Source organism: Cladosporium halotolerans (genome assembly GCF_011745625.1).
Source record: "Cladosporium halotolerans strain TM138-S3 chromosome Unknown Sca2, whole genome shotgun sequence".
In the NCBI taxonomy this organism is placed as follows: domain Eukaryota; kingdom Fungi; phylum Ascomycota; class Dothideomycetes; order Cladosporiales; family Cladosporiaceae; genus Cladosporium; species Cladosporium halotolerans.
In genome coordinates this window covers 500,142-524,241 of record NW_027191453.1, presented here as the reverse complement: position 1 = coordinate 524,241, position 24,100 = coordinate 500,142, and the positions used below count along the sequence as shown (strand labels likewise).

The window sequence follows — 24,100 nt, the reverse complement described above, 5'->3', positions numbered from 1 at the left end:
CGGTGGAGTCTCAGCGGCAGGCGGCGGTGTAGTGTGTGAGCGCGCAATAGTGTCGTGGGCCGCGCGCCTTGGGAGTGGTGAGAAGGCCCGATTGTGCCATGGGGAGCAAATCTGGAGGGCCTGGAGAGTGTGCACTACTGTGCGGACGACACGAGGGGATCCGCAGCCCTCCCGTTTTTTCTCCATGCTCCACTCCGCCTGCCCTCCACTCGCGTCCCCTTGCTGCTGGCCGCTGCTGGTGCGCCGCAAGCTTTTGGCTGGTCCGCCTCAGGCCGCCTCGAGCCTCTGCGTGCCACCGGCGCGGCGTCCCGCTCTTGCGACCCTCGGCACTCGACCCTATCCCAGCTAGCCTTGGCCCCAAGGCACCACCCAGCGGCCACCCTCGCGCTGCACGCTAAATCCTTCTGGAACCCCCTTCGACCCTCCCGCCAACCCCAGCTAATTGTAGCTTCTTACCTGCCACGCCCGCCGCGTCCCCACTCCACCATTGCTTGAGCCGCACCGCACGCTTGGTTGGCAGTTGCACCATGGCATCCGCCGGCGCTCGCCACCGACTCGCAGGGCGCGGCCGCGGTGAGCGCCAAGCCGCGCGCGACACAAACAGGTGGTGCCACACGTCAGGGTTGCACCCGGGCGACGACCAGGCCAAACCGCCCGCGCGCGCGCGCTCGTGTTGTGACGACGGCGGGCGGCGACATGGTGCGTGGTGCGCGGTGCGCGGACCGAGATGAGACGCTCTGCCCCGCCGCCGCCGGGTTGCATATGCGGCTGAGAGGTGCGTGAGGAAGATGGGGTTGCCGGGTCACTCGCGCGGAATTCAGATGCTACCTACACCACCGCGCGCGCCCAATCCGCGTCGCCGTCGAGACGCCCTTCGCGCCGGATGCGTGAAAGGGGCGCGGACGGGCCCGCGCAGGGCCATCTGACATGTGCAAGCGAGCAGGCGAGTGCATGACCAGATGCGGGCGGCGTATTGGCGATGAGCAGCCAGCACGCACGCACGCACGACCCGTCCGCTGCGTCGCGAGTACTGAAAAATGTTTTACGGGAGCCGGCCGTGCGGCGGGCCTCGGCGTGGAGATGGGTTCAAGTCTGCGGCTCGGGCGAAACAGATGATGACGAGAGGTATAGGCAGTGCGCAATCTCGCTAAAATAGACACAAAAATGAAGGGCGAGGCCAAATAATGGGACTGGCGGGTGGCGGGCAGCGGGCAGCGTGACTAGCTCGGAGCCGTTGTACGATCGGAGCGTGCCTCCTGTGCCTGGCACGCCCGGCTGGAACAGCAGCTGGAAGTCCCCAGAGGGGCGACCCCAGACGGGTAGACGCGCGCTGGAGAGCAGCAGGTCGGGGAGCCATGTGGCGCGCCGTCTTCACCCAGCAACGCCTGCGGGCGCGCGCGCGCTGGGCAGTGAGCGAGCACACTGGGCACTCACAGCCGCTGGGCACTCATGGTCAACGCCACTACAACTCCACCCAAACTCCGCGCTCTGTCAGCACGCTGTAGTGAAGGCGCCGCCGGCGCGCGCAGCCCAAGGCCCGCGCGGTCGCGGTGATGCGCGTGCTGGGCCAGGCAGGCCGGAGGTCACGCTCGCTTGTCCTTTAGCTCGCCGCCACCGTGCGCGCTAGCCCGCTAATCCGCCCCACCGACCAATGGTCTGCGTTCGCGACCGGCGGCACGTGCTTCTGCCGCGCCTTCCCCCATCGAGCGCCCCGCATTGTTCGTGCCTTCCCCAGGTGGCCCAGGAAGAGGCGCCTCACATGCGCAGGCACTGGCATCGCCGCCGCCTCATAAAGGTCACCTGCCCGCCCGCCATGTTGCTCTCCCCTCCCCATTCACCACCCTCAAAAGGCTCTTGGCTGCACATTCGTGTGACTGCTCCTTGTCCGCCTCCACTCGCTCTCCCTGCACCACCAACCAACCTACCTTTCCCCTAACACACGGAAACACAACACAACACCCCTACACGAGAGCGACAACAACATCTCCTTCAACCATGGCTGAGAAGGAAAGCGAGGTCGCCGCCGCCCCGGCCGCCCCCGTTCGCGGCCTGTCTGCCACCGCCGATGTCGAGCGCATCGAGGCTCCCGTTACCTGGAAGGCCTACCTCATGTGCGCCTTCGCCTCTCTCGGTGGTATCTTCTTCGGCTACGACTCCGGCTACATCAACGGTGTCACTGCCTCCCCTGTTTTCATCCAGCTGGTCGAAGGCCCTGGCGCCGAGGAGCTTGCTGGTAGCAAGCTCTCTCTGATCACTTCTATTCTCTCTGCTGGTACTTTCTTCGGTGCGATCATCGCTGGTGACGTTGCCGACATCATCGGCCGCAAGTGGACTGTCATCGCTGGTTGCGGTATCTACACTGTCGGTAAGTCGCCTTGGGAGGTCTATTGTCGATGTTGCAATCAGTCACTAACAATCCGCTCTAGGTGTCATTCTTCAGGTTGCTTCTTCTGGCCTCGGCCTCATCGTTGCTGGTCGTCTCGTTGCCGGTCTCGGTGTCGGTTTCGAGTCCGCCATCGTCATCTTGTACATGTCCGAGATCTGCCCGAAGAAGGTTCGCGGTGCTCTCGTTGCCGGATACCAATTCGCCATCACCCTCGGTCTCCTCATTGCTGCCTGCGTGAACTACGGAGTCCAGAACCGCGGCGATACCGGCGAGTACCGCATTCCCATCGCCATCCAGTTCCTCTGGGGTTTCATCCTCGGTGGTGGTCTTTTGTTCCTCCCCGACTCCCCCAGATACTTCGTCAAGCGCGGCCGTGTTGAGAAGGCTCGTCAGTCTCTCGCCAAGCTCCGTGGCCAGCCCGCCGACAGCGAGTACATCGAGGCTGAGCTTTCCGAGATCGTCGCCAACGAGGAGTACGAGCGTTCCATCATCCCTGCCGGCGGCTGGGTCCAGGGCTGGGCCAACTGCTTCCGTGGCTCCGTCTTCAAGTCCAACTCCAACCTGCGCAAGACCATCCTCGGTACCTCTCTCCAGATGATGCAGCAGTGGACTGGTGTCAACTTCATCTTCTACTACTCCACCCCCTTCCTTGCATCTACTGGCGCCATCAGCAACACCTTCCTGATCTCCCTGATCTTCACCCTCGTCAACGTTTGCTCCACCCCGATCTCGTTCTACACCGTCGAGAAGCTCGGTCGTCGTCCTCTGCTCGTCTGGGGCGCCTTTGGCATGTTGATCTGCCAGTTCCTCGTCGCCATCATCGGTGTTACCGTTGGTTTCAACCACACATCCGAGAACGCCGCTGGTGAGACTGTCGCCGACAACATCTCCGCTGTCAACGCTCAGATCGCCTTCATTGCCATCTTTATCTTCTTCTTCGCCAGCACCTGGGGTCCCGGTGCCTGGATCGTTATCGGCGAGATCTTCCCTCTCCCGATCCGTTCCCGTGGTGTCGCTCTTTCCACCGCCTCCAACTGGCTGTGGAACACGTAAGTTTCACTCGATTTCCCAAACACACTACACTCATATACTGACTTCGCTCGCAGTATCATCGCCGTCATCACCCCCTACATGGTGAACAGTGACGAGGGCAACCTCAAGTCCCACGTCTTCTGGATCTGGGGCGCTCTCTGCACCTGCGCCTTCATCTACGCCTACTTCCTCGTCCCCGAGACTAAGGGTCTCTCGCTCGAGCAGGTCGACAAGATGATGGAGCAGACCACCCCGCGTACCTCCGCCAAGTGGAAGCCGACCTCCACCTACGCCGCCGACATGGGCATGAAGTCCGGTGGCAAGCTCGGTACTGAGATCACCGAGGACGTCGAGCGCAAGGGTTCCGTCTTCTAAACGCGTTTTGGGCTTTCACGCCGACGATGCGGATCTCTTCCTTTTTTCTCTCTTTCTTCTTCATGGAAATGAAAATTACGAGACACTCCCGGAAGATGGAATAGTTAATAGTTTGATGAATTCAGATGACGTTCAAACAAACACAAACATGGATTTCCTCGTCATTTTGTGGCTCGTCCGTTTTGCGTTTATGGCGGCAGTCGCTCAGTGATCCGACTGATACAAAGACCGCTTTCATGTTGGCACTGAAGGCAGAGCTTCACAGGACGCAAACGCACCTTCGCAAGTCTGATGTACCGCAAGCGCAGCTCGAGTAATGTAGGTACCTAGCCACTGGAAGCCAAGCTAAACTTCATCGTCACGTGCCAGCCCCACCCACCAGTCTCCCGACTTCCAAACGTCCGCGCGCGCGCAATCTGACAATCCACAGCGGCACATCAACAACAGGACCATCCCGACAACCATCAAGAAAGCGCTTTTCCTCCGCGGAGCCCGCCTTTGTCCGCTGCCCGCAAGGCGTCCGGCCCTCTGCACCTGTCTTCTCACTACCCGTCCGCCGCGGCCGCTGCGCCGGAGCCGGCGTCGGCGTCGGCGTCGGCGTGGAACAGCGCGTTTAGGCTCAACACTGTCCAACGTCAGCGTTTGGTTTCGGCTGAGGTGGAATGGGCTCGCTTCGTTGTAATGCGTACTGTCGTCGCCGAGCATTTCGGCCAGCTGCTCGAAACTGATGTCGTCGGGCTCGTTGCTGTGGGCAGACTTGTGTGTTTTCGGGACGCTGGGCGGCTGCGCGTCTTTGCGTGCAGGGTTCTTGGGCTGCGATTTGGTGCTGGGGCGTGAGAGGGGCGTGGGCGCTCCTGTGAGCGGTTCTGGCGTCGAGGGAGCGGCGCGTCGGCGGAGCTTGAGTTTGGCGGGTTTGGGTGGTGGTTTTTGGGACATGATTGGGGGATGGTGGGTGTGTTGGAGGGGATGTTGTGGTGAGATCTACTTTGTAGGCGTGGAGGTGTTTGTCGATTGCTCGAGCCTACAGCTACGCGCAGACGCAAAACGGCCTCCCGCCACGCACTCGCGCTCTCAAAGCAATCACATGTGAGTGAATCGACAACCCCTCCACCTCACATCTGCCTCACCTCCCTCCTGAACCTCGGAATCTCCCTCGTGAACTTCCCCGGCTCCTCCCTCGCCCCCTCCTTCCAATACTCGTACTCCATCCACGCGTCCTCCGGCATCTGCGCCTCCATCGCCTCCACCCAGGCCCCCAGCGCCGGCGCCAGCGGCACCACGCCCGTCTCCAGCACATACTGGTCCCACATCTTGACCATGCGCGCCAGCCGCTCGGGCTGCTCCTCGGCAAGATCGCGCACCTCGCCCGGGTCCGCGCGCAGATTGTACAGCTGCCACTTCTCCGGCCCCTTGGGCTTCGGGATGAAGACGATCTTCCAGTCGCCGCAGCGCACCGCCGCGCGCCCGCAGGTCTCCCAGCCCTGGATGAAGTCCGCGGGGTGGATGGAGGCGGCGCCGCCGGACGTGAAGGGCAGCATGCTGGCGCCGCGCATGGGGACGATTTCGCGGCCGCGGTAGGTCGGGGCCGGGTGCCGCACGCCCGCCATGTCGAGGATGGTGGGCGCGAGGTCCATGACGGTGCTGAACGCGCCGGTGATGCTGTTGGCGTCTTGCGAGGCGGGGTGCGAGGCCGGGAACTTGGCGAGGAAGGGCACGCGCACGCCGCCTTCCGTCGTGAAGGCTTTGTACAGCCTGCTCGGGGCGGTGGCGGCCTGGGCCCAGCGCGGGCCGTACCAGATGAAGCTGTCGCCGCGGCCCAGGTTCTCGAGGCTGTTGTCGTAGTAGGTCTGCAGGTGCTGCATCATCTGGCCCTGGACGATGGGGTAGGCTTCGTAGGCGGCGCCCTCGGCGCCGTTGTCGGACATGAAGCACACGAAGGTGTTGTCGAGCTCGCCCGTGGCGGCGAGGTGGTCGACGACTTTGCCGACGTTGGCGTCGATGCACTCGACCATCGCGGCGAAGACCTCCATCGCTTTGCTGGATTTGGCTTTTTCGGAGGGCGTCAGGTTCGCCCATTCTTTGACTTCGTCGGCAACGACGGGGTGCGGTTCGACGTTTGGCGGGCAGATGCCGAGTTCTTGCATGCGCTGCAGGCGCTTTTGGCGCAGGAAGTCGGGCCCTTCGTCGTAGACGCCTTTGTAGTGCTCGATGTACTCGTCTGGGGCTTGCAGAGGCCAGTGAGGGGCAGTGAAGGGGAAGTAAGCGAAGAAGGGCCTCTCGTCTTTCTGCTCCTCGCGGTCTTTCAGGTACGAAAGCATCTTGTCGCCATAGCCGTCGCTCGAGTACCAGCCTTCCGGCAGCTTTTTGACATACTCACCATCTTCGGAGTGGAGTGCGATGAAGCTCATTGTCATGAAGTCCGGAATGCGATCCTGGCCCTCCAGCTGTGGCTCGTAGGCGTAGTGGTTTGAGCATGCAGGCAAGTGTGCAAAGCTACGCTCGAAACCACGCTGCTTTGGTGAGCGCTCCGGAGTCAGGCCCAGGTGCCATTTGCCCGCCATGAGGGTTAGGTAGCCGGCATCGTGTAGAAGCTCGGGGAGAGCGACGACACGTTCATTCAGGTAGCCTTCATAGCCTGGCATGCCGCGCTGAGGGGCCGTGGACCAATGTTTAATGTTGCCCTCCGTCGGAGCATTTCTGGAAGAACTGCATCAGCGTCGAGTAGGGACGTGAGATGAGATGCCGACAGGCTTACTGGTCCGAGCGATTGGTCCATTCAATCAGGTTACCCAAGCCGGCGATATGATGATCTGTGCCGGTCATAATCCTACGGAGCAAAATTGTTAGTCTCTATGTCGTTTCAGAAAACATTACAGTTGCAACTCACATAGCGCGGCTTGGAGAACATGCTGCTGCCGCGTGGAAGTCGGTAAATCGCAGGCCATTGCTGGCCAATCTGTCTAAGTTTGGCGTGCGTATCTCGCCGCCAAAGCAGCCAAGGTCGCTGAAGCCTAAGTCATCTGCCACTATGACTAGGAAGTTAGGCCTCTTGCTCTTGTCCGAGGACGTATTGGGAGTAGCGGCCATCTTGCAGGAAAAGGAAGCTGAGTCGAAAGTTTGGGATAGAGCTATTTCGTATGTACAAACGACAGCTCAATATAAGTCAGTGGAAACGCGTGTCTGGAGTCCTCACGGTACTTTGTTGTTGATCGAGCCTAGCTGGCGAGTGAGGTGGTATTCCCCGCAGGAACGACGATGAGCCCCACTGCAGGCCTGCCTTTACCGACATGGTAGTGCAGCAGATGAGAGATCCATACCCAGAGCACGAGACGCTCTCTGAAACGACTTGAACGTGCACGCCTAGCAGCAGGCCGAGGAGATGTGTTATCTCGACATGTCTTATCGCCCTCTTTTGACAAAGACTCGATGCTTTTGGGGCGGTAGGAGGCAGAAGCTTGGTGGTGAGAAGCGTCGCGGGAGGCTGGCGCTGGCGCCATTTCTCCACACCTCGGAGTGGACCCGATGGCGTGTCCCCAGATCCTCCTGCTCCTGTCGCACGTGCCCATGTCGCAACAACATGCGACGAGATCTCCCTATTTGGCCAGGAGAATGCTGCTGATCCAAACTGACTTTCTGGAAAGACAACTACCACGCCGCTAAGATTCGAGATTCATCACCTTCCAGCTGTTGCTATCCAGGATCCCGAATCTGCAATAAACTTCAAACTCCCCTTTGGCGAAGCTAGCCCGGGAGGAGAGGTGTGCTGCAATCACACCATCGCATTTCAGCCGCCTCAGGGCAATCACACCATCTGTCCTGACCTATCGAGGAGGCAGCTGGACAATCACATAATCCCACCTGCAGCTATGTGAATGCATAGACACGCCGAGCAGCCGGTTCGGGTGTCACTTGTTACCTTTCGCGGTGTAACCGTGACCCAGAGACATGGATCGCCGCGGGGTTGCTGATCTAGAGGGAGAGGATGACCTCGACGCGCCGGGTCCCTCGACCTCTCTTTTACCTCGCTCCCGCCGTGATTCTGAAGACACAAGTCAAGACCCTGCCGAGCGCGCAACGATGGCTCTAACGACGGGCGGAAAGCTTCGCGCCTACTATTTGGGTGTTGTTGTTTGTATCGGCGGCTTCTTGTGTACGTGATGCCAAGTGCAAGCACGCGGAGTGTACGCTGACACCGTTCACAGTTGGTTACGATAGCGGCATCATGTGCGGCCTTCTCTTCTTGTACCTGTTGTCTGACAGTATTGACGTGTCTGCAGCGGCGGTGTTCTCACCCTCACCTCGTACGAAAATGACTTTCGATACACCAAAGCGGAGGCGACCAGAGTGCAGTCTTTGGCCAACGGTCTGCAGCAGTTGGGTGCATTCGTCGCCTGCTTCCTAATCTGGCCAATTACTCACAAGTATGTCACATGCAACACGAGCTAGTCTTGCAACAACAAAGCTGATCAGAGATGATACCTACAATCAGGCTCGGTCGCAAGAAAGCTATTATGATATGTTCAGCCATCTTCGTCGGTGGCGTCATCATCCAGACCATCAACACGCATTCGACTTCTGCCTTCTATGTCGCAAGAGTAATCGCTGGACTTGGCCTCGGTGGTAGTAGTGTCGTTGTTCCAATGTTCAGCAGTGAGATGACACCCAAAGAGCTTCGTGGGCAAATTGGCAGCTTCTATCAACTCATGTTCACATTCGGTATGGTCGGGTGTCAAGTCCCATAGTAAGGCTCGACTGATCGATTGCCAGGCATCTTCACATCCTACTGGGTCGATTACGGAGTCGCCAGAGACATTCCGAACACTGAATCCCGACAATGGCAGATTCCTATCGGTTTGCAGATGCTTCCAGCCGGTCTGCTCGGCCTCGGCATGCTCACGTTGAAGGAGTCAGTTCGTTGGCTGACGGTCCACGGTCGACACGACGAGGCTTGGGCAAGCCTGAAGTGGATCAGAGCGAGCGATGATGAAGGTACGAGGCTCGAGATGGAAGAGATTCGAAACGGCGTCGAGCATGAGATGCATGCCAGAGAAGGATTCAGGTTGATCGGTCAGTATCATGCCACCTTTGACGAGAGAATGTGTGTCTGACTTTCTTCAGAAATGGTCGACAAGCACAACTGGAGACGTACCGTAACCGCTGCAGCGGTCTTTACCGCCCAACAAGCAACCGGAGCCACAGCGTAAGAATACCATCTTAATCCCGCCCACAGGACCGCTGAGATACTAACACCGAATTCAGCTTCGCCTACTTCGGCCCCCAATACTTCAAGCTCCTCGTCGGCGACCGCGACAACTCCTCCCTCTTGCTGACCGCCATCTTCGGCGCGATCAAAGTCGCCGCCTGCCTGACCTTCGTCCTCTTCGTGGCCGACACCGTGAACCGCCGCAGCATCCTGACCTTCGGCGCGCTCTTCATGGCCGCGTGCCAGATCTCCACCGCCGCCGTCGTCAAAACCTACCCAGCCGAGAACGGCGCCATCACCTCCTCCGGCATCGCCACCATCGCGCTGATCTACCTCTTCGTCATCGCGTACAACTTCTCCTGGGGCCCGCTGCCCTGGCCGTACGTGAGCGAGATCTTCCCGACGCGCACGCGCGAGCCGGGCATTGCCGTCGGCGTCTCGAGCCAGGTCCGTCGTTGCAATCCCATTTCCATCCCTCACCCGCGCATCGACTAACCAGTCTCTCTCTCTCTAGTGGCTCTTCAATTTCGTCTTCTCCCTCACAACCCCCTACATGATCAAAAACATGGGCTGTACGTTCTCCCCCTCCCCGCAATCCCTCCCCTCCTCTACCTCTTACTAACACCGTCACAGGGGGCACCTTCCTCCTCTGGGGCCTGTTCGACTTCGTCATCGCCTTTTACGCGTGGTTCGGCCTTGTGGAGACGCGCGGGCGCTCGCTCGAGCAGATCTCGCACGGCGGGCCGCAGGCGGCGCCGGGGGATGCTTCTGGGAAGGCGTTTGAGGAGGATGGGGGCTACGGGGAGGCGGAGCACGTTGAGAGGGATGGGAAGGGCGCGGGGGTTAGTGTAAGGTAGGGGTTGGTTTGTCTACGTGGGTTGGATGGGAGTGATTGGAGGTAGACCGTGAAGACGCCATGCAATTATTACGCAGAATCGTCACTGTACGAAATGGGGTTTGAGACAGTTGAAGCAGAATGCAGCGTGATTTCGGAAGAGATGACGTGACTGTACAAGTTTAGACCGCCCGGGGGGATGAATGAGCCAGTCCTATATGCGCTACACCATGAGACGACAAAAAAAAGGTGCCTTCGACAAAAAAGAGCTCTGAAACTGGAGCCCGCGTAAAATTAACAACAGTGGAAAGAAAGCCGCTCTCTCTCAAACAGGCTCTCCGCTTAAAGCATGTCCTTCCTGACAAACTCCTCGCGCAGAGTCTTGCCGAGAGCCGCAGGGCTGCGCTCAACAATGACGCCCGCGGACTCGAGCGCGGAAATCTTGCTGTCAGCACCGCCCTTGCCGCCGGAGACGATGGCGCCGGCGTGGCCCATGCGCCTGCCGGGCGGCGCGGAGATGCCGGCGATGAAGGAGACGACGGGCTTCTGCTTCTCCTTGTTGGCCTCGCGCAGGAAGTCGGCCGCGTCCTCCTCGGCGGAGCCGCCAATCTCGCCGATCATGATGATGCCGTCCGTCTCCGGGTCCTCGAGGAAGACCTTCAAGCAGTCGATGAAGTTCGTGCCGCTGAAGGGGTCGCCGCCGATGCCGACGACGAGCGACTGACCCAGGCCGGCTTGCGTCGTCTGGTTGACGGCTTCGTAGGTCAGAGTGCCGGAACGCGAGACGATGCCGATGCGGCCGCGCTTGTGGATGAAGCCGGGCATGATGCCGATCTTGCATTGGCCCTGGGAGGGTGCGTTAGTGGGTTGCACTCGGAGAGGTGTGAGGTACGATTGTGTTTGGTATCACGTCGATATCAGAGTGTTTCTAGAGTAATCAAAACTGTGTAACAGCTCATACTCTTCCTATCATGTTTTGTATATATTTTCTCATCTTTTTGCTTGCGCTCGTAGGCCAGGGGAACGTATGGACGGTATGGATGAAGGGTATGCTTACCGGAGCGATGATACCGGGGCAGTTAGGGCCAACCAGTCTGGTCTTGCTCTGTGTCTTCAGGATGTCGGTGATGCGGACCATGTCGTGCTGGGGGATACCCTCAGTAATGCAGACGACAAGGCCGATCTCAGCAGCGATAGCCTCCTCGATACCGGCGGCGGCGAGAGGAGGAGGGACGAAGATGGCAGAGGCGTTGGCGCCGGTCTGCTTCACAGCGTCGGCGACATTGGCAAAGACGGGCTTGCCAAGGTGCTCCTGGCCGGCCTTCTTGGGGTTGGTTCCGCCAACGACGTTGGTGCCGTAGTCAATGGCCTGCTGGGCGTGGAAGGTACCCTGCTTGCCGGTGAAGCCCTGGAAGACAACCTTGGTCTGGTCGGAGATGCGCAGGTTGGAGTTGGTAGACGCGTAGCCGGTCGAGGGCGCGACAGAGGAGTATGCGGAGCGGGTGAGGTTGGCGGAGCGCACAGCGCGGGTCAGAGGTTGGCGGAGGGACTGCATGTTGGCCCTACAGCTCCGTCGACGCCTGGAAGAGCGAGTGAAGGAGGGATTGGAGGGGAGGGGTGGGGGTATCTCAAGGGGTATTGAAGTGCGAATAGAAGCTGAGGTCGCAAGCAGCAAGCAGAAGCTGCTTGAGAGCTCCCCCGAGGTCTCCGAAAAGCTCCCGCCGAAGACCGTAACAACCCGAAAGCCAAGCAATCGCCCGCGCCGAGCCGCGCGAGCAGCCCGGCGCCCCGCCATCTGGTGTGAGACTTTGAGGCTCTGAGTTATCGATTGCAGAGGCCGACTTTTGGGACACGAGAAACATTTCTACTGTACTGGACGACTGCATAACCAGGGCCCATTCCACGAGGAGTTTGATACCGAGAGCGCACGCCAATCTCAGGAACATACTCCGCCGTCATGGCGACAGCCACCATGACCGAGCCGGTAATTGGCAAAGGGAAACGCATGGGCGCGGCCAACCTCAAGAAATTGGCACCCGAAAACGAGCGCTACATGCGCGCATGCGCCGACATTGCCAACGCCCTGGTCGAGGACTATGAGCAGACACAACAAACGGGCGTCAAGAAGGATATCAACCTTAACGCCCTGCGAGGTCAGGTTGCGAAGAAGCACTACCTCTCGATCTTGCCACCCCTCACAGCCATTATTGCTGCCGTCCCGGAGCATTACAAGAAATATATTTTGCCCAAGCTGATTGCGAAGCCGATTCGAAGTGCTTCTGGTATTGCTGTCGTGGCTGTCATGTGCAAGCCGCACAGATGTCCCCATATTGCCTACACTGGAAACATTTGCGTATACTGCCCTGGTGGTCCGGACAGCGACTTCGAGTACTCGACACAGTCATACACTGGATATGAGCCCACGAGTATGCGTGCCATCCGGGCACGATACGATCCTTTCGAGCAGGCAAGAGGCAGAGTCGATCAGATCAGGAATATGGGGCACAGCGTGGATAAGGTGGAGTACATCATCATGGGAGGCACATTCATGAGCTTGAGCCCCAAGTACAGAGAAGAGTTCATTTCCCAGCTTCACAACGCGCTGTCGGGCTATCAGACGAACAATGTGGAAGAGGCGGTTATGGCTGGCGAGATGAGCAACACAAAGTGTGTTGGTATCACAATCGAGACAAGACCAGACTACTGTCTGCCTCCGCATTTGTCAGACATGCTCAGATATGGCTGCACTCGTCTCGAAGTCGGTGTTCAGAGCTTGTACGAGGACGTTGCGAGAGACACAAACCGTGGGCACACCGTCAAGGCCGTCATGGAGACATTCGCTATGTCGAAGGACGCAGGGTTCAAGGTCGTCTCTCACATGATGCCTGATCTGCCCAACGTTGGTCTCGAGCGCGATCTCTTCCAGTTCCAGGAATACTTTGAGAACCCTGGCTTCCGCACCGACGGTCTGAAAATCTACCCTACACTGGTCATCCGTGGCACCGGTCTGTACGAGCTGTGGCGGACTGGGCGATACAAGAACTACACTCCGAACGTGCTTATCGATTTGGTGGCACGCATCCTCGCCCTCATCCCGCCCTGGACCCGTATCTATCGTGTTCAGCGTGACATTCCCATGCCCCTGGTCACCTCTGGTGTTGAGAACGGCAACCTCCGCGAGTTGGCGCTCGCTCGCATGAAAGATTTCGGCACCAGCTGTCGCGATGTGCGCACGCGCGAGGTCGGTGTCAACGAAGTCAAGCATAAGATCAGGCCGAACCAAGTCGAGCTGGTCCGCCGCGACTACGTCGCCAACGGCGGCTGGGAGACGTTCCTGGCTTACGAGGATCCTAAGCAGGACATCCTCATCGGCCTGCTTCGCCTCAGGAAATGCACCAAGAAGTACACCTACCGCGAGGAGTTGACCGGCCAGCAGAGCAGTCTGGTCCGTGAGCTGCACGTGTACGGCTCTGCAGTCCCCATCCACGAGCGTGTCAAGGGCAAGAGTCAGCACCAAGGCTATGGCACGCTGCTGATGCAAGAAGCTGAGAGGATTGCCCGTGATGAACACGGCTCTTCAAAGATCGCTGTCATTTCTGGAGTGGGTGTCCGCGGATATTACAAGCGTCTGGGATACTGGCTCGACGGTCCGTACATGAGCAAGTGGCTCACGGATGACGGATCGGACAGCGATGACGATTGAAGTCATGGTATCCGCGAATAGATCACCCCATGAGGTACGAATTCACGCTCTGGAGTGTCGCGCGACTGGGAGCGGCGTCCGGCTTGGAGACAATGATCCAGCTTAGCCGCTTCTTGATTTCGACCTTGTTCGTAACTGGTCGACGATTGGTGCAGTCCAGCTTACCGGTCTCGTCGACGTATGAACAAATGACTGCTAGGGCAGCTCCAACGGCCATGTCTTCGCTATCTTCACCGACGATGAGTATCTTGGGCTCTTGGTCTTTGACCTTTTGCAGGTCGTCCAGAGCTGGCAAGGATGCGCGCAATTGACGACTCCCGTTCTTGCCACTTGTGCATGACAGATGGATGAACACGGCTCCACGCTTTTCAATGCTTTCTCCGACGTTGGCGTCGAGCTTCGCTCCACAGTATACAACGGCGGCTACTGTCGAGCTTGCTTGCTCCACTGTGGCCGCATCCCCAATGAAAACCGAAGCGGTCGGCTTGATCAAGACCGGTGGTCTGACATCGCCATCTCTAGCGGGAGTCTGCATCACTTCTGCTATCTTGGCTGGAAGATCGTGCTCATTCGTCGCCAATAGCACTTCTTTGTTCCTCCAAAATTCAGGCGCTGTCAGCCCACACGACCACGCTTCGTGATCGTCAGCAGCTCCCTGCACATAATCAGGATCATCGCGGACCCCAACCGACGGCTTGCTAGAAGCAGTACACAACACGACCGTATTGAACGAATCCTCTTCCGACGGCGGCTCCAACTCATCCAGGCTCGTCGCCGGAGTAACCCAAACGGGCCGCATCGGCTTCTTCACTCTCGCTCGCAGGTCGTCCAAGTCGAGCTGCAGCGCCCGCGCTTCTCGCACGAACCGATCGAGCCGTTCTTCGATCTGCGCGTGTTCGGAGTCGGAGACCACTTCGGCCGGCGTCAGGAGCTCGTGCGAGTCGGGTCGGTCGTCGAAGAGCAGGCGGTTCATCACGACGATCCAGATCCCCACTGTCTTCGACAGCGCGTCGGGCATGCTCTTGCCGCGCCGCGTGCTGTCGACGATGATGCACCTGTTCGGTCGTCGGTTAGCTTTTCGATCTTGCTGGATCAGACTTCGTGACAGAACGGTGGGTGGGAGGAAGACGGAAGTCATGGTGGCAAATCATATATAATATCAATATCAAATGACAAACACAAAGCCAAAGAAAAAATCCTACATACCCTCCCCGACCCCCCACAACCCCCAGCACGCCCAAATTCAGCCTCCTCAGACTAAACCCCCACTCGCCGAAGTGCCCGTCCGTCGACTTGAAGTACGCGCTCCCCGCCTTGCCCTCCGCGTCCATGTACCAGCTGCCGCAGCGCTCGTTGGCCACGAGCGGCAACCGCAAGCTTTCCGCGACGCGCGAGACGAAAGCTCCGTCCGACGCGATGCTGCGCAGCCGGTTGCGGATGCTGAGGTTGCTGCGCTTGAGCGTGTGCAGGGTGTCGCGCAGGCTGGTGGAGGCGTGGGGGAAGAGGAGGTCGCGTTCGGAGAGGGGGTGGGACATGTTTTTTTTAGTGATGTTTTTGTGGGGTGGGAGGAAAAGAAAGGGAAGGAAAATGAGGCACGAATAGGATGGCTGGATCCTTGTGTGTTGTCGCGTCGGTTGGGTTTATTACACTGTGTGTATGGACGGCGTGAAGTTTTCGCGGCGGTGGTGCGCTTTGTGGGTGGTGCGGGTCGACGGCTTTGCGGGCGTTGGCTTCACCACTCGGGATCATCAGTTCATCTCATCTCTTTCTTTGAGAGTGAAGGGGCCGCATGTGAGTGCGAAAGCATGTGTAATTAAGAGTCGCTGGAGGTCCATGAGAAGTACTGTATCCGAAAACCACGCAGAAATCGCCAGGTAAACAGTCAAACCTGTCGATAGACCAGAGCCAAATCCTCGAAGCCTGGAGACGAGAAGCTCACACGATGCTCAAACACATTTTTGCTTCATCCAAACTGTACTGTGCGATTGGCATAGGCACTCGAGTCTGGCTGGTCGCTACCGATCGCCTGCTGAATCGCACTTTGATAATCTGTCGTAGTATTGGACCGACGCCAGACAATGCAATGGCGTCGGAACAGGACATCGGCAAGCACATGTACCTAGATCAGCATGTCCCCCGCACAAAGAGACCAACATGTCACATCAGCTCCCTGGGCATCAAAACACAATCTTAGTAATGTCATCACTCAATCATTACTTTAACAAGCTTTTGCAGACGTCTGGTACATTCACCCGATGTACTAATGACAGCCAGACTTCGCAGTAATTCTCCCGTCATCACATCACAAGAAGGTTTGGAAGCGCTCCCAGCCAAACCACACGGCAGCAACTCCGGAGCGGCAGTGGTGCCGGTCCAGGGATCAGCTTTCGTGACAGTGATTTTCCGGCACGGAGGATCTACGACAGCTTCGAACTCTGTCTCGTACGAGCAGACATCGTCTTTAATGTTGTGATCATTATTGTGACCGCGTTGTTCGCCCGTGACGGAGTTTATGCAGTGGCTGCGACCCACGATAAGCCTGATCTCGTGCGCAGATGACTTACAACGCACTCGCCAGATTAGCAGCGCATGAAGCCATCTGCCGCCAAAAAAGCAAGAAGGCAGGAAAACCTGCTCTCCGTCTCAACCCCCCATATTGGGCTGCACGCAAGTGTGTGATGGGATCTGTACTCGTCACGCCAGCATCAGACCGACGAGCCTCCCTCGCTCCCGTCCGCAGACGGAAACAAAGTGCTCGCGAAACTCACGCTACGCGAGCCCGGAAGCCCTCTCCCCGAACCACGCTACCGGACCTCGAATCGCGATGGCACGTTTGTCGGTCAGGGAAGGAGGCTGTCTGGAAACGTGGCCGGGCTGGGATCAACGATTGAAAGTGGACGGACGACTCGAAGGAGCCGGGCGCCCGCGGGACGGGGCCAGGTGCGAGAGAATGCGTGCCCGGCGTGCTAACGGTATGACTCGAAGGGAGGGCTGGCTTGTGTCGCGAGATGATTATCGCCGGTGCGCTGGACTGCCCGCCTTACCGCCAGTCGGTCCTCCGTGCCTGCATTTTGGCGGCGGAGTACTAAGTGTGTGAGCTTTGTGGTCTGCACGGCTGCAGCCGTCGGCTGAAAGGGCCCAATCTCGTCGGTAAAACCGCCCACTCAATCCGGCGGGCAATTTAGGGGGGAGATATTGATTGATTCAGCGAGGCTGCGAGTGAGGAGTCGGTGTGTTACCGCCAGAACAGCGCAGTGCGTGCGGCGGCCGATGCGAAACGCGCCAGAAGGCGTGCCGTCGTCGGCCTGAACGTCGCGATGGCCGTGGCTCCACGTCACACCCATGATCCTCGCTCTGATCTAAGAAGTAGTCTTCGCCTTCCGAGCGCCCCGGGCGGGCGACTTGCCAACGGCGCGGTGCTGCCCGCGGGCGGGAACGGAAGCGGGTCATCTGAATGGGCGCAGGACCGCAGGCGGTAGGCGGGAGTGGAGCAGAGCAGAGCCAGGAATCAGCACCGAGGTATGTAGTAAGGTAGGCGTCGGGCATGTCAGCAGTAGCCAGGGCAGGGCGGGCACATGGCAGCCACAGCGGGCGGGCGCCGAAAAGCCTCTTGGGTCGACGGGCGTGGTCGACACGTCGCTGCCTGGCTGCTGGATGTGCCGTGTCACCGACCCGTCCTTGGGCGACGGTTAGCCAGCCAGCAGGCGCCCCCTCCTCGCTGGCGGTCAGATTATTAGCCGTCGCGGTGCGGTGCGGGCGCGGGTGCTGCGCGAGGCGAGGGATAGACGAGACGAGATGAGACCTGCCCCTCTCTCGGCCGCCGTTGTCGTCGTCAGCATGCGCTCACACGGTGGTAACTTTGTAGCTAGGTAGGCGTGCACACAGCAGTTAGTGAGAGACAGAGCATCGTGTCTCCAGCCCGGGCGAGGCCCCACCACCACTCCAGCTGCTCGTCCGCATGACAGCGAGGGGCACCGCAGGCTGCGTGGAAGTGCAGCGTAGCGCTGCAGTATGAGCGACAGCGCAGACAGGCAGCAGCAGGCAAAGCAGGCTGGCAAGCAAGCAGCGAGCAGACACGCGACGTGCTGCCGCAGCGCATACACTACTACTGCTACTACCGCCTGGGCACCTCCTCCTGCAACGCACACGCATCTCAGATCGCCGGCCTGCCGCCAAGCAGCAAGGGCAGGCGGCCGTCGACCACCGTTCCCACGGCCTGCGCGCAGTAGCGCCAACGCCTCCCCTCGCGCGCGCCCTGGACGGCCGGCCCGTCGCATGTCGGCAGGGCGCGGCGGTCCAGACTGTGTCTGTCCGGCGTGGGCAGGACAGCGCATGTGCACGCCAGCCCGACCAGCCGGCGGCCTTGCCATCTGATTCGCGCCTGAGGCCCTGCGGGACCCGGCGGGCGGAGACGCGCGTGTCGTCGGGGATCGAGTCGCTGCAAGGCCATGCCATGCCCTGCCCGGCGGCGACCCTCCGTCACCCATCGCCCAGTGGGCCCCGGCACAGGGCGAGAGGGGAGAGGAGGTGTGTACCGTCTACGTCGTGTCCGGCCGCGGTAAGATATGTATGTATACGGTACCCGCGCGGTACCTTGTTTTGTTCGTGTTCCGTGTCACCCTTACGAAGTGGCTTGCTATTACAAGACTTCGCTTCCATCGCTCGTCCGCCTCTCGCTCTCAACTGCAGCCCCAACCGTTATACCATTGCCACCACCCGTTGTTGACACTGCTCTCTGCTGTCGTCTTGAAACACATTGAAACAACCTGGCACATCCTGGAAACCGAAACTCACCTTCGTCGCCACTCACGTTCCACGACATACAACTACGACGTCACACCAACCAAACAATCCACCTCGGAGCAACTCGTCGTCGAAATAAACACAAGCTCAACCTCGACAAACAACCCCAATTCTTGATTGGATCAAGTCAAATATTCTCCTCGACCTCCTCACCAACAACCAAAGATGAAGAAATCCCCCATCACCCCACCCACCATCCTGCCCCCCTCCATCAACCGCCAACACTCCTACACCTCCGACCGTCCCTCACCACCAAGCCAACGCCCCGACACCAACGGCAGCGCCAAAAACATCCTCTCGCAAGTCGCCTCGCGCACCGCCTCCCCCCGCCGCAGCTGCGCGGCCCCGCCCCCGGAAGCCGCCATGGAGCGCCGCCGCAGCTGGGAGGACTGCGTGCACCAGCGCGACGGGTACATTTCGTTCCCGGACTTCGACGAGGTCAGCGAGAGCGGGCGCTGAGCGACGAACGCGTTTTTTAAATGGCGGGTTTCGTCTCTATCTGGGCTGAGGCAATCTTGTTTGGTTGTCTGATCGCTTTTGATTTTTTTTTTTTTCATCCTTGCCTAAGGCAAGCGAGCGAGCGGGGGTCTATGGAGTTATCTGCGCTGTGCGCATGCCGCCTTGTGATGAGCTTCGAGGCAGGCAGGCAGGCCGGCCTTCGCGCTGCGTCTTTATCCAGCGGAATCTATTCTTTCCGGCGGGGCGCTGGCGGTGTTGGCACGTGACCGTCTATTCCACTGGACGACGGCCGGCGGGCGAGTCGAACGTCGAACGTCGAACGTCGACTCCGAGGGAACATTCGCCGCGGCAAAGCGCTTGCTGCTCTGCGATGCTCCGCTCGCCGCGGCCGGGGAAGGGCTTCGATTCGGATTCGGCGCCCCCTCCAAATGCTGGGGCGCTAGGTGGGGGACTTTACGCGGAAGGAAACTTGTAATTTCGGGAGGGCCACGCGCCCGGTGATGGGATCGGCACAGGGAGGGCGTTACAGCTAGTAATCCAGGCCGACAGGACAGGACGGATGGATCAGGAGTCAGGTAGCTGGGACAGGACCCAAGACGGTCTCTCCGGTCAGGCAGGCGTAGGAGGGACGCAACGCCTTGTTAATGCTGGCAGTTCGGTGTACATAGATTGTCGTCGAGAAAGCAAGACGAGCAGCAACACAAACGCGACTATCCGCGTCGCAGATTTCCCAAAACCACCACTCACCGAAACAAGCTCCCTTTCAAGCCTGCCCTTCCCTCCTCAAAAACACCTCCACCACCTCCCCCCTCCTCCTCTCCAGCAGCGCGCGCGCCTTCTCGCCCGCCGGCGTCTCCGCCCTAACCACCACGGGCGCGAAAACCCGCGCCAGCGCCTGCGCCGCGACCTCGCGCTCCGGCGCCGCGGGCAGCTTGCCCAGGCGGCGGAAGGGCATGGCCATAGCGAGGCGCGAGGGGCTCGTGGGCGGCTCGGGCAGCTGGGCTTCGCGCGCGGCGGGGTGCGTCTCCTGCACGAGGCGGTCGAGCATGGAGGTGATGAGGACGAAGGAGATGCTGTGGCTGGCGGAGGCGTGGGAGAGGAGGAGCTCCTGGAGGGCGGTGCGCTCTTCGTCGACGGAGGGCTTGCGCTTGGCGCGCTCGGCGTCGGCGAGGTAGGAGTCCAGCGCGGGCCAGAGGGGCGCGGGGACGATGCCGTCGGTCAGGCTGGCGAGGAAGGTGAGGAGAAGGCTGGCGAGGACGTGCAGGCGCTGGAGCTTGGGGAGGGCAGGGTCGAGGGCGGGCTCGAGGGGGGTATCTTCGTCGAGCGCGTTGCAGGCGTCCGAGAGGGCGGCGTTCCACTGCTCTGTGCCTTGCTCGGCCCAGCTGGCGGCGTCGAAGGGCCAGGCCGGGTGTGAGCGCCAGGGGGGATTGGGCGAGTCTTCCGAGGCGGTCATTTCGTGCTCGGCGATGACGCGGGCGCTCAGCTCTTCTACCGCTTCCGTCAGCCGGAACAATTCTCGGGGCGCTGAGAACCTTACTGGAGCCTCGTCGAGGGAGACTCGGGAGGAGTTGTTGGAGGCCGCGGATTTGGTGGATCCAGAGCCGGAGCGAGGGTGGGAAGCTGACTGGACGCCTTTGTTGCTGTCGGGGCGTTGGCTCTGGAGCCTGCGGATGCCGCCTTCGGGAATTCGGATCAACTTGTCTATAGACCGGCCCAGAGAGGAAGTTGACCATTCTGCTCGGACAGGCACGAAGTGATCACGGCCACCTTCGACGCGGAGCACGAGGATGTCTTCCAAGCGCTTGATGCCTTCGTTCAAGGCTTGGACGATGTGCATGTCGAATACGCGGAGTTCGAGCTCTACGTTGGCAGTCTCTCCGGGTTCGAGGTGTATAGGCTCCGTGTTTGCGACTGAGCTGGACAGGTCTTGATCATTCATCTTCAGATTGAGCCATTTTGGCGCAACACCAGGAGCTTGGCCGGGCCCGACTGGTCGCTCGATCAAAGTGAAGCTTGCGGGTACCCTGCCAGTATTTGCGATAGTGAGACCGCGATGTTTGGCTTGACCCCATCGTACATGACCGAACCACACGCCCTCAAAGCTCGCCGGATCCTCATCAGAGTGCTCGACGTCGTCTGGGCGGTGCTTATCTACGACGACGGTCACAGTTGGTCTGCTGTCATTCTCGACCTTATCGAGCTCCTTAGCAACCTCCGCGTGGACCTTTGCCTTGAGGGTTGCGTCGACTGCGTCGTACTTGAGCATGAAAATTGCATCCAGCGGTTTATGGTCGGAGGACAAGATTCGTTGATGTGCAGCGTAGTATTCGAGGCTGATCTCATCCACATACCCTTCCTTCGTAATGACCACATTCTCAGGTGCGTCAAGTGTTTCGTCATATTCATCGTAATCGTTCATATCGCCGCCGTCAGCTTCAGGGTCGTAGTCGTAAAGAATCTCATCTTCCTGGGCAGCTTGGTCGGTGCCGTTGGCCTTCATCTCTTCATCCTTCTTCTTGGCGAGCTCCTCTTCCTTCACAGTAGCTTCATAAGCAAGCTTCTCACGGCGGGTGCGGTAGAGAATCCTGTCACACCAAGACGGTGCACGTTTCTTCTCACTAGAATCGAAAACGCCCACGCTGCCTACGTCGTATTTGTACGTTGGCAGAAAATTGATCGGACCTTCCTGCCACCCATCGTGGAATGCCTTCCGTGCTTTCATCTGCTGATGTAACTCATCGTGGGGTAACAATGACGAGAGCGTTGTCTGCAAAGATGTAGGATCGGAGCTAGCCTCAATTTCGTCCACCAGCGTTGGCTCTTCTTCAGCATTGTCGATGCTCTCGCTTGACTCTGCATTGGAAGCAGAAACCGCAGAATTGTTGGAATCAGTGCTCAGACGGTTTTCGACTCGGTCTTTGACAGCGTCCGTCGCGTTCTCGATCTCCTTTTCAACCTTCTGCGCCGACTGCTGGCTCAAATCGTACTCATTACGCGTGTGCAGCATTAGCAAGCGTCTCACATCGTCTCCAGGAATGCCCTCCAACCGGTAGTTGAGGTCTCCCACCCAGAAAGCAAAGTCTTCATCGCCAATCTGTTCTCCAGACGTCTGTGATAGATCCATGGCGTCCGAGATGGCTTCGAAGCGAGTTCGACTCACGATCTGCGAGGCATCCCAGTTGCGGCGCTCCAAAGATGTCTTGTCTGAGCCGGCTGCGAGATGCGAGTTGACGAAAACGAGGCGTGTTGTGTCTCCTAGTACTAATCTTGCCGTAACTGCACCTTTGTTTCCCATGTAGCCTCCCAAGCCCGTTCCAACGCTTGTAGTACTGACCGAACGAACTTCACTGGCAATATCCGGGGCAGCATAGATGAGAAGCAGCAGCCCAATGAGCTGCTGCTCAGCCACTAGTGTATAGCCGTTGGGCAAAGCCTTTTCGATTTCGACCTTCCACTTCTTTGCGACTGCTGGGTCGGTGTAGGGTCTTAGGGCTTCCGATACCGAGTTGACATCGACGACTTCTTGCAAGCCCAAGACATACAGGCCTACATGTTCGCCGCCCGGGAGCGAGCCGGGATCGTTTTCGGGGACGGTTGACGATTTGCGCGCATATCTCGCTTCTTGCGCAGCAACGTCCTCCCGCGCATCCAATCCAGCCTGGTCTGGTATCTCGTCACCATTGTGCACTTGGTTCTGGTCGCCCACTTTCAGCCCAGCCAGCGATTCCGCCACGCCTTTGCCGCCTATAAACCATCCGCCAATGTCTTTCTCTGCGCCTTTGAACGATGCCGTGTTCCACGTTCCGACCTTGATGCGCAGCTGCTTCGGCTTGACGTATTCGGCGCGCCGGGCGTGAACGGCCTGCGTCAGGCTCTGGTAAGTCGATTCATCCTCGTCCACTTCCTCGCGCGCCGGAAAGCCGCCAGGCACGTCTTGCATCAAGCTGCTGGTGGTGCTCGTGCTCACGGGCCTGGACCTGGTGCCAGGCATGGCGCTAGACGTCGATCACACAAAGTCGCGATTGTCCTCTGTTAACGGCACGTTGGGAGAGTCATGATGCAGAGAGTCGCGGATGCGCAGGAATACAAATGGGAAATGGCGGTTCACAGCGGGTCTAGGTTGAGCGCATAGGCAAGAAATTCGATCATAGCTGGGTCCAGAAGACCTACCGTCAGCGGCTTGGGTGGGTCGCGTGGGCATCGCTGGATGGTTGGAGTGTGGCAGTGATTGTCGCGCCGGCTTGCGCTGGGCTGAAGCTTGCTGATCGCGATTGACTTCATGCGAGCAAGCACATGTTTGCGATTGGGCACTACGAACACCGCCAAACTTAGAACACCCATAAACCGCGGCAACCACATCATTTTCTACACAAGCTCACTTCGAGCGCCGTTCCGATGCCTCCCAAAAAGCGCTCAACCCGCGCAGCACAGCTGCAACCGCAGCCCGCCATCTCCGACTACGAAACCGACACAGCAACCTTCACGGACAACGTGGCCGCGCACATCGCACCGCCTCCCACGCGCACAAACACCGAGCTGAATCTCCTGGTCCTGCGACGCTATTGCCCCGAAGTCGAGCGCATCGTGCAAATCGCGCCCTTCGCCGTGGTCTACTCTTTCTCGCCCGAGACGGAAGGATGGGAAAAGATCGGGACTGAGGGCACGCTCTTCGTGTGCCAGCTGGCGGGCGCAAGTCACTCGCGTTACAGCGTGATCATTCTGAACCGCAAGAGCCTCGACAATTTCATAGTAGAGTTGGAGAGCGCGAATAATGTGGAGATCACGGACAGCTATGTGATCTTGCAGACGCCTGCCGAGGACGGCACGCTGCAGATCTATGGTCTGTGGATCTTTTCAGAAGAGAACGTGACGCCGAGTACGCAGCAGGTTGTGGCCATGGCTATTGAGGAGTGTGCGATGAGAGCGGAGGAGGGGAGGAAGCACGCTGAAGAGGCATACGGAGAGGCCCAACAGGTTCCGCAGCAGTATGGTCTGGACGGGTTCGAACACCAAGCACAGCCTCCAATGGAAGCGCCTCAGCAACCACAGCAATCTCAGACGATTGACTTGATGCATCTATTCGGAAGGCCAGCGCAACAGCAAGGGCCCGCGCAGACTGTGCCAGAACCTGCACCTCAATATCCTCAACAACCCAAGTTTATGTCGAACCCGGACACGGATTTCTTTCGCAGTTCAAACTCGCCAGTGGCTCCGCCTCAATTCCAGCAGCCACCGCCTCAGCCTGCTAGTCAGCAGAACGTGCTCTTAGATATGCTTCACAGTGCCCGGCGAGGTTGAAGTCAT

General features: G+C 59.2%; 9 protein-coding genes across 9 annotated transcripts; 5 read left to right on the top strand and 4 right to left on the bottom strand.

Annotated features, from left to right (window-relative positions):
• Positions 1–1,764: 1,764 nt before the first annotated feature.
• Positions 1,765–3,942, top strand: WHR41_00691 (uncharacterized protein). The gene is made up of 3 exons (XM_069369297.1): positions 1,765–2,365; positions 2,427–3,435; positions 3,493–3,942. The coding sequence occupies exons 1-3, from the start codon at positions 1,996–1,998 to the stop codon at positions 3,791–3,793; spliced, it is 1,680 nt and encodes a 559-aa protein (XP_069233830.1). The 5' UTR covers positions 1,765–1,995; the 3' UTR covers positions 3,794–3,942.
• Positions 3,943–4,905: 963 nt separating this feature from the next.
• On the bottom strand, positions 4,906–7,241 carry WHR41_00690 (uncharacterized protein; the record flags this gene model as incomplete). Its single annotated transcript, XM_069369296.1, has 3 exons — positions 6,681–7,241; positions 6,549–6,620; positions 4,906–6,490 (listed from the first exon to the last, which is right to left on the bottom strand). The coding sequence occupies exons 1-3, from the start codon at positions 6,878–6,880 to the stop codon at positions 4,906–4,908; spliced, it is 1,857 nt and encodes a 618-aa protein (XP_069233831.1). The 5' UTR covers positions 6,881–7,241.
• Positions 7,242–7,498: 257 nt separating this feature from the next.
• On the top strand, positions 7,499–9,995 carry WHR41_00689 (uncharacterized protein). Its single transcript, XM_069369295.1, has 9 exons — positions 7,499–7,943; positions 7,996–8,017; positions 8,071–8,214; positions 8,283–8,509; positions 8,561–8,860; positions 8,912–8,993; positions 9,053–9,443; positions 9,511–9,568; positions 9,630–9,995. The coding sequence occupies exons 1-9, from the start codon at positions 7,739–7,741 to the stop codon at positions 9,851–9,853; spliced, it is 1,653 nt and encodes a 550-aa protein (XP_069233580.1). The 5' UTR covers positions 7,499–7,738; the 3' UTR covers positions 9,854–9,995.
• On the bottom strand, positions 9,963–11,515 carry tca-8 (Succinate--CoA ligase [ADP-forming] subunit alpha, mitochondrial). Its single transcript, XM_069369294.1, has 2 exons — positions 10,889–11,515; positions 9,963–10,677 (listed from the first exon to the last, which is right to left on the bottom strand). Exons 1-2 carry the CDS (start codon positions 11,384–11,386, stop codon positions 10,174–10,176), a joined length of 1,002 nt encoding a protein of 333 aa, XP_069233579.1. The 5' UTR covers positions 11,387–11,515; the 3' UTR covers positions 9,963–10,173.
• A 273-nt stretch (positions 11,516–11,788) lies between these two features.
• On the top strand, positions 11,789–13,534 carry ELP3 (Elongator complex protein 3; the record flags this gene model as incomplete). Its single annotated transcript, XM_069369293.1, has 1 exon — positions 11,789–13,534. One exon carries the CDS (start codon positions 11,789–11,791, stop codon positions 13,532–13,534), a length of 1,746 nt encoding a protein of 581 aa, XP_069233588.1.
• WHR41_00686 (uncharacterized protein) lies at positions 12,398–15,069 on the bottom strand (the record flags this gene model as incomplete). The annotated part of the gene is made up of 2 exons (XM_069369292.1): positions 12,398–14,589; positions 14,741–15,069. 2 exons carry the CDS (start codon positions 15,067–15,069, stop codon positions 13,557–13,559), a joined length of 1,362 nt encoding a protein of 453 aa, XP_069233587.1. The 3' UTR covers positions 12,398–13,556.
• Positions 15,070–18,502: 3,433 nt separating this feature from the next.
• Positions 18,503–18,796, top strand: WHR41_00685 (uncharacterized protein; the record flags this gene model as incomplete). Its single annotated transcript, XM_069369291.1, has 1 exon — positions 18,503–18,796. One exon carries the CDS (start codon positions 18,503–18,505, stop codon positions 18,794–18,796), a length of 294 nt encoding a protein of 97 aa, XP_069233586.1.
• A 763-nt stretch (positions 18,797–19,559) lies between these two features.
• WHR41_00684 (uncharacterized protein) lies at positions 19,560–22,787 on the bottom strand (the record flags this gene model as incomplete). The annotated part of the gene is made up of 1 exon (XM_069369290.1): positions 19,560–22,787. The coding sequence occupies one exon, from the start codon at positions 22,785–22,787 to the stop codon at positions 19,560–19,562; it is 3,228 nt and encodes a 1,075-aa protein (XP_069233585.1).
• Positions 22,788–23,191: 404 nt separating this feature from the next.
• Positions 23,192–24,094, top strand: WHR41_00683 (uncharacterized protein; the record flags this gene model as incomplete). The annotated part of the gene is made up of 1 exon (XM_069369289.1): positions 23,192–24,094. The coding sequence occupies one exon, from the start codon at positions 23,192–23,194 to the stop codon at positions 24,092–24,094; it is 903 nt and encodes a 300-aa protein (XP_069233584.1).
• Positions 24,095–24,100: the final 6 nt, after the last annotated feature.